This window comes from Mastigoproctus giganteus, chromosome 4 (assembly GCF_048544385.1).
Source record: "Mastigoproctus giganteus isolate SK-2022 chromosome 4, ASM4854438v1, whole genome shotgun sequence".
NCBI classification, from domain to species: Eukaryota; Metazoa; Arthropoda; class Arachnida; order Uropygi; family Thelyphonidae; genus Mastigoproctus; species Mastigoproctus giganteus.
Window position 1 is genome coordinate 77,406,698 of NC_143578.1, and position 12,726 is coordinate 77,419,423.

General features: G+C 37.8%; 1 protein-coding gene across 1 annotated transcript in view; it reads right to left on the reverse strand.

The window, feature by feature from the left end:
* LOC150086853 (dnaJ homolog subfamily C member 2) overlaps nucleotides 1-12,726 on the reverse strand; it is a 451,294-nt gene that overhangs the window by 90,008 nt on the left and 348,560 nt on the right. The window contains exon 11 of the mRNA XM_090371629.1: nucleotides 12,324-12,493. Coding sequence (XP_090227755.1) covers nucleotides 12,324-12,493 — 170 coding nt within the window. The remainder of the gene's footprint in view (nucleotides 1-12,323; nucleotides 12,494-12,726) is intronic.

The window sequence follows — 12,726 nt, forward strand, 5'->3', positions numbered from 1 at the left end:
AGAAGTTAAACTAACAAGTCTGTAATTACCTGTGTCTCCCTTTGATCCTCCTTTGTGGATTGGGGTAACATTTGCACATCTCCAGTCCATGGGTACCTCCCTCTGAGTCCAGGGAAGCTCTCGTAATAGGTTTGCTTACTTCCTTTGCCGCCTCCTTTAATATAACTGGATAGATTCCATCCCCCACCGGTGCATAATTATTACAAGATTATCTTGCTTATCTCTCAATTATTACAAGATTATCTAGCTTACTGCCAGAGTTGAATATACCTCTGGCATTCCCCTCTCTGAATAACTCCTCATGTGTGAATGTCGATGCAAAATATTCATTTCGTTTGTTAGCTACCTAAGTGGAAATGGACGTATTTGAGATTAGAACTGAGACCACATATATTTGTGAAATGAACTAGGAGGTGTTTGGGAGGTTTAGATATTTTGGCAGATAAGCTTACTCTATTAGTTTGACAATTCATGGTGTACTAACTAGCGGCCAGCCTGCGAACACCGTTTTAGAGCTGTATCCTCGAAACGTAAGGAAGATTGGATCTCGCCATGATGTTCATCATAACCTCAGAAGTGGGGAAGGGTTGAACGGAACTTAGCTCTGGAGACTAAACATGGGTTCCACCACTTCAAGCCTCCAGTAAGCAAAGTGGTGGTATTGCACCGGTTGATGAGAGTCATCTATCACCTAATATTGCCTGGTAACACAGACGGGCGGCATTCCTCCATGTGGTGTGGGCACCTCACTTCTCCCCCTGCTTACGTTGGTTCACGTTAAATGCCTATAGTATTTGGTTAGATATATATTCTGTGGCCAAGTTTATGGATGTTTGCTGGACCTGCTTTTCTTTACGTTGGTATGCACAAGCACACTGTGGGTGGTCACCCACAGTGTTCTTGTGCATGGAAGTTATACCCAGGATTACTAACAGTCCCACCATCGTGAAGGTGCAAGCAGAGGATTTGGCTGTTACAGACCGTCTGGACTTACAGCGAAATTGGATCCACTTGACTTGAATGTCACCCGAATAACAGTTCCGTCAGCATTTTAGACTCTCAGGTAGCAAATACAGCTTGTCTGGCATATCTGAGAGAATGTCTGTGACAACCTTAAGGACCAAACACTAGATGCTGACTTAAAGTTGATGAAATATTTCTCAGCCTGTGCCTTGCGTACCTGAAAAGGAGGTGTGTTAGATGTTGCTGCTGAAATTTCCATGAACGATTTGTTCAATGTATTTGCAATTTCCACTGGTGTTATAACATCACAACTGTTTACAGTGAGTATGGGAAGGCTGATGCATGGATGTTTAGAGTACATACGTCATATATTTTGGCCGTTATCTGTTATTGTTTGTGTTTTTTTAGTTCTTGTAATTGTGGAGGTGAAATGTCTCCACGCTTCCCTTTTGCTAGTCTGCCTAATACATTTTGCTTTTGACCGAACCTGTTTAAAGATGAGATTTGCTGCTGTTGGAAACTTTCTGAAGATGTTCCATGCTCTGTTCTTTTCTTTTTTTTAGCTGTGCTGCATTCATTATTCTACCACAATTTTGAGTGTGCTGATATTTTGTTGGATTGCTTTGGAATTGCTTGGTCTGCTGCCTATAGTATTTGGTTAGATATATATTCTGTGGCCAAGTTTATGGATGTTTGCTGGACCTGCTTTTCTTTCAGTATTGCTGGTTGCTTGTATATATCCCATTTTGCTTTGAAAAAGTTCCATTTGGTAATTCTGTTAGAAAAGTGGGGAATGTTTCTATCAATCTGGCACATCAGTCGGTAACGGTCACTACCCAGCAGATTGCTATGGATAGCCCATCCAAATAGAGGATATATGGATGCTGAGCATAAAGACAGACAGACATCAATAGCCGAAGCACATCATGTAGGTAAATGCGTATAAGTGTGTGCGCCATTATTAAGAGTAATAAAATTGTGTTGGTCAAGTAACCTTTCTATAATTTGTCCATGTCCTGATTTCCCCATAACGACTGATGACTATTGAGGTCCTCTAGGATAAAGTGAAGTTGTAACACTAGTTCTTCTAGATCATCGTAACTTATATTTTGATTAGGGGGCAAGTATAGCGAGACTATAGCTAAGTCAAAACTGATGTTTTGACTTAGCTATAAACTGATCTGGCACATCAATGGATAACGGTCACTACCCAGCAGATTGCTATGGATAGTCAATCCAAATAGAGGATATATGGATGCTGAGCATAAAGAGAGACATCAATAGCCAAAGCAGATCATGTAGGTAAATGCATATAAGTGTGTGCGCCATTATTAAGAGTAATAAAATTGTGTTGGTCAAGTAACTTTTATATAATTTGTCCATATTCTGATTTCCCCATAACGACTGATGACCATTGAGGTCCTCTAGGAAGAAGTGAAGTTGTAACACTAGTTCTTCTAGGTCATCGTAACTTATATTTTGATTAGGGGGCAAGTATAGCGAGACTATAGCTAAGTCAATACTGATGTTGACTCATATTGCAACTGCCTCAAGGTTTCTTTTTAATGGGAGTAGTTTGGAGGGTATTTGGGTGTTGATTATCAATGCTACACCACCTTCTGCTAGATTGTTCAGTTTGTTTACAATGCAATCTTGCTGATGAATTGTATAGTTCTAGAGAGATACAGTTATATGTGGGGTTAGGTTAGTTTCTTGTAAGCAGGGAGTGATAGGATCACTCCCTGCTTACAAGAAATATATCGTGTGAGGAGATCTTGGATGTCATTTGAATTGCTGCGATATCCTCTACAGTTCCACTGCAGAAATGTAAGCATTATCTGGGTGTAGTAGAATCCTCAATTTGTTTTTGAGGGGCTGAAAGTTTGCTTTGCTCAGGTTTTCCTTTTCCCTTCTTCGGAAAGTATGGTTTTCCCCGTGTCCATATCCTCATCAGTGAATAGTTCTAATACCTGCTCATCTTGCTGTGAGCTATCTTCTAAGTCCATGCAATCTGTTTGGTTTGTATCAGGAGAAGTAGGCACTGTAGTGTTTTGCTGCGGGGTGGTATGTGGTTGTATGGTAATTGGCATATTTATAGCTTTACTTTTTTGCTTGCTGTTTGGTTTAGTGCAGTGGTTCCCAAATTACTGAGATCTACGAACCCCTTCAAATATGAAAAAAAGTTTACGGACTCTTCAAAAATGAAAAAAGGTTACAGACCCTTTCAAAAATAATAATAATAATAAAAAAAAAAAAAAGAAAAGTTCACGGCCCCCTATATATATGTGTATATGTTTCTGTGTGTACAGTATATATGTATGAACACTGGGTTTTCTGAAAAGAAAATTAAAAGTTTTATGTTCAAAACAACTCAACATTATTCTAATTTTTACATAAATACATAATAATAACTTTATTTATTATCAATTTGCTATACATAGAACGAATAATTTGACCAGTTCCAGAGGGTTGTTTCGCAGACCCCAGTTTGGGAACCGCTGGTTTAGTGGAACAGTGGCCAATACTGACCTTGTCCAATCAGGTGCCTGATTCATTTGGTGGTATGGTTACCACTGTTTGGGTTGCAACTGATATTTGCTTTTTCATTACTTCGGCATAGGTTGGTTTATTAGTATTCAGGATTGGTACAGATTTTTTGGCCTCTTGGTAGGTAACATTGTGTTAAATTTTGTATCGCTGTATGTTTTTCACATTTCCAATGGGGACACTTCTTGAAAAATGCCGGATGTGCTTCTCTGCAATTTGGACAACTGGGTGTTGTAGCTGTGTAATCAGTATTCATGTGCATAGTGGATCCACATGCAATACAGGCAGCTGCTCCTCTGCAGACTGTCTGTGAATGCATAAAAACTTCTGGCACTTGTAGCAGCATAAGGGGTTTGGAATGTACGCTCTAACACGGCAGTTAAGATAACCTGCTTTGATTGTTTAGGGTTATCAAAAGTGCGTATTGTGTTCTGAGTAGGAGCTAGTATGCTGTCTTTCTTTGTCATTATTCTTCTGACATTGATGACTCCTTGTTCTTGTAGTTCTTGTTTTAACTCTTCATCTGACATGTTCATGAGGTCCCATTCGGTGATGACACCTCTTGACATGTTCAGGGAAATGTATGGTGAAAAGGTGACAGAAGTTCCACCAAAAATTTTTAGTTTTAGTAGTTGCTCAGATTGTTGAGCATTGGCAACTTCAACCAGTAAGCCTCCTGATTTTAAGCGACAGTCTTGAGGGTACCTATTATGATTTCTAGGCATTTCTGCACTAGAAACGGTGACAGTTTGCCAATAGGTTGAGTGAATAATAAGGGAAGTTGGTGTTCTGATTCTAGTCACGTCGGTCTTTTGACATTTAACAGCAACAAAATCAGTCTCCGACTGTTTTTGCCCCATATGCACCCAGTGGATTTCTGGGTCTTAGGAACTGTTTGCTCCATTTCGCCCTGGAGGGGAGAGCTTTTCCCTTCCAGGTTACTGGACCCGCTACGTGGAGGCAGGAGCAGTTGTCATTTTTTGGTTTTTAGGAGCATTAGCAACTAAGGCCATATTGCTCCAGGGATATGCAGTGGTCATTCCCTGACCTTTCCGCATCCTCCGTATTTGGTGGTCATAGGCTCGAATCCCGGTCTAATCAAGAAGCATGTGCTACACACTGCTGCTGGCAGGAGCAGTGCCACCTTTGTGACCAAGCGGTAGTGGGTTAGTTTGTTTGTTATTTGGTTTTTAGGAGCATTAGCAACTAAGGCCATATTACTCAGGGATATGCGGTGGTCATTCCCTGACCTTTCCGCATCCTCCGTATTTGGTGGTGCCGGGCTTGGACCCCGGTCTAATCAAGAAACGTGTGCTACGCACTGCTGCTCCTTCCCACTTGGCTACGGAGGTGCCTGTAGTGGGTTAGTAATAAAAGGAAAAACTAAAAGAAGAAAGAAAGGTTTCTTTTTCTTCTGATCTAGTAAAGTGTTTTCTTTATTGAATTAACTGAGTGTTAATTTGACGCTGAAAACAAGGAAACGATTTTATTTTACCAAGAAAGAGTGCAAATTTACTGGCAAAGACACTTGATCACAAAATCACTTGGAACCTGGGGCCTCAGAAAGCAAAGCTCCAGAGGATTAGAGTGAGACATTACACTGAAAGGATAGAATTCATGGGATATCTGGTTCCTGGGCAACACGACACTGTCACCGCTCTCGCTAGTGGATGAACCCACTGCTTGGCAGGTATATAGGTACACTGCATTCATGTAGATGGTAATTCAATGTCAGTTTGGATAAAAATTATGAGTTAACTGACTTTGAAAGATGGATGATAGTGGGTGCCCGACACATGGTAATCATTCTATTGCGGAGGTGGTACAGAAATTGACCTATCCTCGTTCAACAGTATCAAGAGTGTATACAGTGGTACCTTGGTTTGCGAGCATAATTCGTTCCGGAAACGTGCTCGTAATCCAAAGCACTCGTATATCAAAGCAAATTTCACCATATGAAATAATGGAAACCCAGATGATTTGTTCCAAAACTCAAAAATATTCATATACTGTAAAAATGATTAATACAAAATACATACCTTTTTATATTTTTGATATTTAAATTTAATATACATAAAGCAATCGAATTTATTAATTATTGGGTAGGACGACTTTCACTGTCTCTAACGGAATCACTGCAATCTGTTGACTTTTTCTTTTTGTGCGACTTTAACAAGGAATCTTTCCAATGACACTTGCTTTTGCCTCCTTTTGAGGATTTCAGAAATCAGATTCATCGCTCGCACTATTACAAAATGAGGAGGCACGCTTGATACACATAAACAAAGCTGAGCGCGTGTAGCAACTGAATAAACACCGTAAAGGCAGAGATACACTATTAATTAACACCTCACATTTTACTAAAGCACATTTCTAGGGGTTCCTACCATAAAACAATAAAAACAATTTCCAGTTGCGTTCCTGCTAGTGGAATCTGTTATAAACTGGTAGTAAACTCGATCTAATTGCATTTGCGATTATACTAGCTGGAATTGTTGGTTTTCACGTTATTATGGTGAAATGTGTTTCCCCTTCACGGATATAAAAAACCATAAATACATTTTCAAAATCTTCTCTTCACTGCTATCGGGTTGCGGTGATTCTGCGTTCGACTGCCATTTCTTGTAAACACAAAGGGAATCGTGCACAGGCGAATTCGTGTAGTGTAAACACGTGTTATACGAGGACTGACTGTACTCGTATTGCAAGACCTCGCTCGTTTATCAAGTTAAAATTTATTAAAAATTTTTGCTCGTCTTGCAAAACACTCGTATACCAAGTTACTCGTAATCCAAGGTACCACTGTATATACCATTTCCAGAATAACATCTCATCGCAGACAGCGCTGTGGGCAGAGAGAGGTGGATAAATGTGGCTGTCCACGTCTGTCTTGCATTGTTTCAGCCAACCAGAGAGTGATAGTGGCAAAAATCACCACCGACTTCAATGCGGGAGTGCGAGAAATGTCTCCACCAAGGTCATCAGGCAATCATTAGCCACAATAGATTATGGGAGCCGTCAATCAACCAGAGTCCCATTGCTAATACCATGACACAGGACTCTATGCCTCAACTGGGCAAAAGAACATCGGCACTGGATCTTGGATGATTGGAGACAGGTCTCCTGGTCCGATGAGTCCCGTTTCCAGTTATTTTGAGCTGATGGGAGGGTGCGTATCTGGCACAAATCGCACAAAGCTGTGCACCCGTCATGTTTTTTTTTTTTTTTTTTTTTTTTTTTTTAGGAGCATTAGCAACTAAAGCCATATTGCTCCTGGAATATGCGGTGGTCATTCCCTGACTTTTCCGCATCCTCCGTATTTGGTGGTGACGGGCTCGAACCCCGGTCTAATCAAGAAGCATGTGCTATGCACTGTTGCTCCTTCCCACCTGGCTACGGAGGCGCCGCACCAGTCATGTCAACAAGGAACTGTTCCGGCAGGTGGACGGTCTGCAATGGTCTGGGGCATGTTCAGCTGGCACACGTTGGGACCTCTGGTACATCTAGATGCATCTCTGAATGGTTCGGGTTAATTGTCCATCCTTGTAGATCATCTGCATCCCTTCATGGTCATCGTGCAGCCACAGGGCAATGAACTCTTCCAGCAGGACAATGCCCCCCCCACACACAGAGCCATGGAGACTAGAACATGGTTCAAAGAGCATTCTGCAGATTTTATTACCATGGTTTTACTACAGGGTGCAGCAAGCATGGATGGATGGAAATACCTGTGGAACGGTTTTGTGAACTAGTGGACTCAACGCCTCGCCGTGTGACTGCCCTTACCAGAGCAAAAGGTGGACCTACCCATTACTAGGTAGGTATCCCATGATTTCTGTCCACTCAGTGTACTTGTATCATTATATAAAGAGGGAAATAAAACCGAATGCGGAAATTGAAAACTCGCTCCTTAATGAAGAAAATTTATACGAATATCTTACATAAGAGAAGTAGTATTTTTGAATGTAACCTTTAATGTCTGCAGGACGAAAAATCACATTAAGCCAAACAGGGGATTCCATGATCAAAAATTTGCTTAAGAAAAATTATAGAAAAGTTAGAGGTATATAACAGGAACCTGCATTTACAACTTGCTCATTTAAAAAAAAAATAAATAAAATAAACATAAGATAAAGTACCTAGAAATTTGCTCTTTCAAATTTTTAAAAAATACAGCATAAAATATAACCTTTTAAGGGGAATAAAATGTTATTTAAAAACAGTCTCACATATTGTGATCATATTCACAAATTATAAATTAGAATTTATATATATTCATAAATTAGAATATTTTGAATCACATGAGACCAGTGCCTATGACCTCTTTTCAGAAAGACACAATGGCCTTCTCAGGGTTACCTCTTTAGCAGGGTTGACATTACTCCCACAAACAAGAATTTATTCACTGATATTTTTCCATGATTTTATACTTCTCACAATTTTGGTTTTGATCAAGTCCAATGTTCAATACTTTATTGTTTGTTCCCATGATTGTACAAAGTGGGATATAATCTCTTTGTACAAACATAAAGAATATAATTTTTAAGCACACAATATAATTGTTCAATTTTTAAACAATTTCTTGCTTTTTTTCTTCAAAATATGAAGTGTTGTATGAAATGCAACATGCCTGCTTGTGTTTTTTTTTTTCTGCACCTGCTACAGGGTCAAGGTCTACCCTCAACTGACATAATAATATTCACATTGATACAATGATTAGTAAGCTAGTACATAAAAGAATAAAAGTTTAGTGGTAGGACTAAACTTTTATCATTGAAAAAAAAAAAAAAAAAAAAAAAAAAAAGGAAAAAATCAAAGGGGAATGGGGTGAGTCCCATTAAAAAATTACAAAAATCAGTGGCATTATCTAAGGTAATATATAAAATAAAAGTAAACATACCTTTATTTAATTATCTAAATTACAGCATTATATAAATATAAATTTTAAAACATAAATGCAATGTTATGCATCACTAAATTCCCCCTCACAATATTACAATATTTATTTGCCAAGCATTCATTTGTATTGTCATATGTTAGACTTGTCAAAGTTTAAAATAAAATTTATGGAAGAAAAAAAAATATATCCATTAACATTATGAGATTTCAGAAGCAGAACATCTCAGTCCAGCTTATGGAACAATAATGTTCAACAGGAACATAGTTTGAGAACTCGACTAAAATATTAATTAAACAGGAAATCAAAACCAACAATCAAAATCAGAGCAACTTCACAGTACACCCACACTGGAAAGTTGCTGACTGATCACTGTTGTTATTTTTCCCTAGGCTGTTGGTAAAAATTTGAAAGCTCTGATAACATAATTAGTGCTATTATTTTTTTCAATTAAATGTATTATAAATCTACTATAAACAGTAATTTTATCTTAATAAAAAATAAATGAAAGCCCACATCCATACATATCTTGAACTTTTGCTTTCAGTTTCCAAGAATTATGTACAGCCAAAGTAATTTACAGTATTAAAATAAATAAAAATAAAAAGGGCCATGTGATTTTGCAAAAGGGTTGGAATGATGGGTGAATGTCAATGAGTAGGTGGACTACATAACTGACTGCCAAAAGCATATTGATACTGCTGATGAGTTTTGTTTTCTTCTGCTTGTCTTTGATGCATTTTTTAATCAAAGGCCTTGATAAATTTCTGTACAACTTCTATACAAATTTTATACTCTTTTTTGATATCTGATTACAGAAAACAAATTCAAATAGTTTCAGTTCAGTTTATTCAAAATAATAAAAATAGGAAAATTATGGAAATATGGAAACTACATCTGCTTTCATAGAAAAGGGAAAATGTTACCAATAACATGGAAAATAATGTAGAAATCAGCTATGATGTTTAGCCTAGCTATTAACAACATACACTGTGCTGCCACTTTATTAGGTACAACTATCTAGTAGTGTGTTGAGCCTCCTTTAGCCTTCAAAACAGCCTGAATTCGTCGGATTGAACAAGATGCTGAAAACGTTTTGCAGGAATGGAGTACTATGCAGACATGAGTGTGTCACGCAGTTCTTTGAGATTCGACGGCGGTGTAGGCCTGCAGCGAACAGCCCTTTCTAGCTCATCCCAAAGATGTTCAATAGGATTGAGATCCGGGGACTGGGCCACTGCAACAAAGAAAAGTCATTGTCAGGTTCCTGGAACCATCCCATAGTGATTTGGGCTTTGTGCACCAGTGCATTATCCTGCTGGAAGTAACCATCTGACAAGGTAAACTGTTAACATGAACGATACACTTGGTTAGCAATGATGTTTAGGTAAGATGTGGCATTCAGACGTGAATCTATGGGTATCAATGGACCCACCGTGTGCCAAGAAAACATTCCCCACACCATAACACTGCCCCCCACCACCTTGCACAGTAGTCGTCAGACACGACGGGTCTATGGATTCATGATGCACCAGGAACTTCAACTCGTCAGACCAAGCAACTGTTTTCCAATCCTTGATAGTCCAGTAGTGGTGATGCTGTACCCACAGGAGGCATGCTCTCTTGTTCTTCATTGATAACAAAGGTATGCGATGTGGCCGTCAGCTGTTGTAGCCCATTCGCGACAAAGTGACTAGTGGTCCATTGCAATATTTTGTTCTGCACACCAAGGTCGTATTCTGACGTGATGTGTGACATTGTGGCCCGTCTCTTTGCTTGCACAATTCTAGCCAACCTCCTCTGACCTCTCTCATCAACAAGCGATTTTCTTCCACAGGAGTGCTGTTGAGAGGATGTTTTCTGTTCGTTGCACCATTTTCGATACACCTTTGAAACTGTGGTGTGTGAAAAGTTTAGGAGAACTGTTGTTTCAGAGATGCTTTGTCTAGCACATCTTGCACCTAATACTATGCCACATTCGAAGTCTGTTAGGTCACTCCTTTTCCCTATTCGTGCTACAGTTTGCACGTTTAACTGATACTAGAAAGGTTGTTCTGCTGCATTTATATCAACAACTGTTATCATGGGACTTGCAACGTTGTGGGACAAACCATTTGTGTGCACAGCAGGGGTGTACCTAATAAAATGGCAGCACAGCGTATACATATATTGAATTATTTCAGGAGTTTGATAGATAGCCTGCTCTGAGATCTACTTTCCATTTGAAAATTAGTATTTTCACGAAAAAAGTGTACTACTACTATTTTTTGATTTTTTAAAATTAGGATAAATTGGCGACTGGTACTTCACGGGATAGTTTAGCAGCAGTGAAACTGAACTGCCAGTTCTTTCTTTTATAATATATTAAGTATTAATATATCAAAGTACTTGTATATCTGTCAGAAAAGTAAAGGCTTTAAATTTGTGGTGAGGAGATAAAAGAAATCACTTTTACAGAAAGATGCTATACTTTTATTAATGTCTTTATGAAGATACATTTATATTAAGGGTGCATTTGTACAGTATACCATTTCTATTTTCATAAATAAGAATATACTGTACAATTATTTATTTCAGGCATTTCGTTCAGTAAGAAGGGGCACTCACCCACACACACACAGTATGAGAATGATCAAAAAGTTTACGAACCAACTTTGTATTTTGAAATTGTGGTGTCATAGTGAGTTCACTTGTAACATGTTCTTGACTCATCTGACATATTAGGTACAAATAGTAATGTACAAATTACCAGTTTATCTGCAGTCAGTTTGAATTAGAGCTTGTTCAATAAAACGTTTTTGTGTTTTGTTGCACTTCAAAATTAGTGATTTTAGTGAGCATTGAATTTTGTTTCAAATTAGATAAAAGTGCAACAGAAACCCATCAACTGTAAAAAAAAAAAAAAAAACTTTCACAAAAGATGTTATGTCATTCAAAGACTTTTTGATGGTTTACACAGTTAAAATAAGACCACTTGTCCATTGAGATGATGCTTGCTCTGGCCACCCTTCAACATTAAATATCAATGATCCAATTGTTCTTGTTCATCATATGATCAAGAGTGAAGTTACTAGTGAAACTGGTATTTCTTATGGGATTTTTCAATCAATTTTAACACAAGATTTTGAAATGCAATGTGTTTCAGCCAAGTTTCTGCTTCACATTCTTAATAATGATGACAGGGAGTCAAAAGTTCTTGTGTATCAGGATCTTCACCAATGTACCGTTGCTGCTGACCCAGACTTTGTTTCTTCCATAATTAATGGTGATGAATTGTGGGTGAATTGCTACGACCTGGAAACAAAAGCCTAGTCCTTTTAATGGAAAATTCAATCTTCTCCAAGGTCCAAAAAAAGTGAGACAATCTTGAACAAATGTGAAGATTATGCATATTATATATTCTGTTTGACATGACATTGTTCATTACGAATTTTTACTATATAGTCAAACAGTGAAGCAAGAATACTACAAAACAATTCTACAGTGATTGTGGGATGCCACTTGGGCTTCAGAAAATTGCTGCTTGCATTACGAAAACACCCCTGCACACTTAGTACTTTCCATTCAAGAATTTTTTATGAAGGAAGAATGTAAATCACTGTGGTCTCCCCACCGTTCATACCAGTTTAATTCCAAAAGAAGCCTATCAAAAATTCTTCCAGAAGTTGCAGAAGCATAGGAATCAAAACATAGTGTCAATGCGACTACTTTGAAGAATATCTATCCATATAGCAGAAAGCTTCATCATTTCCCAAATATTAGTGCAATCTCTGAACTTTTTGATTACAACTCATAAGTAAAAAAACATAGGACAAGAATGTAAGTTACTTTACTCTAACGTTTCTAATACACATCATGTTTTTAAAAGAAAGAGATCTGGATATATATATATGGCAAAATATTTTTAATCACCTACCGTTCTAATGACAATAGAGTACACAGTTTATCAACTTCTTGCAAATGGGAAAGCCTTTCATTTTCAGAATTTGTGAAGTAACTGTTGTCTTCACAAACTTGTTGCAGTAATTTTCTCTCTTTCTTTAATTGTTTCTTTAAGACTTCTTTTTCTTTTTTTTCCCTTTCCCTCTGAAATTACATCATAATTAAATTTAACTCAGCTATTTTAATTTTATGATTTTGCTAAGATAAGATTTTATAAAATTAATAATAAAATAGGCCTTGCTATTGCATTATAAAACCCATTAACAACACCATAAAGAAATTCAAAATCTTTTAATTCTCATGGGGTTTAATTATAAATGGACCATCCAATACCATAACATCAGTTGATTGATATCAACTGCTTTGGGGAGTTGGAA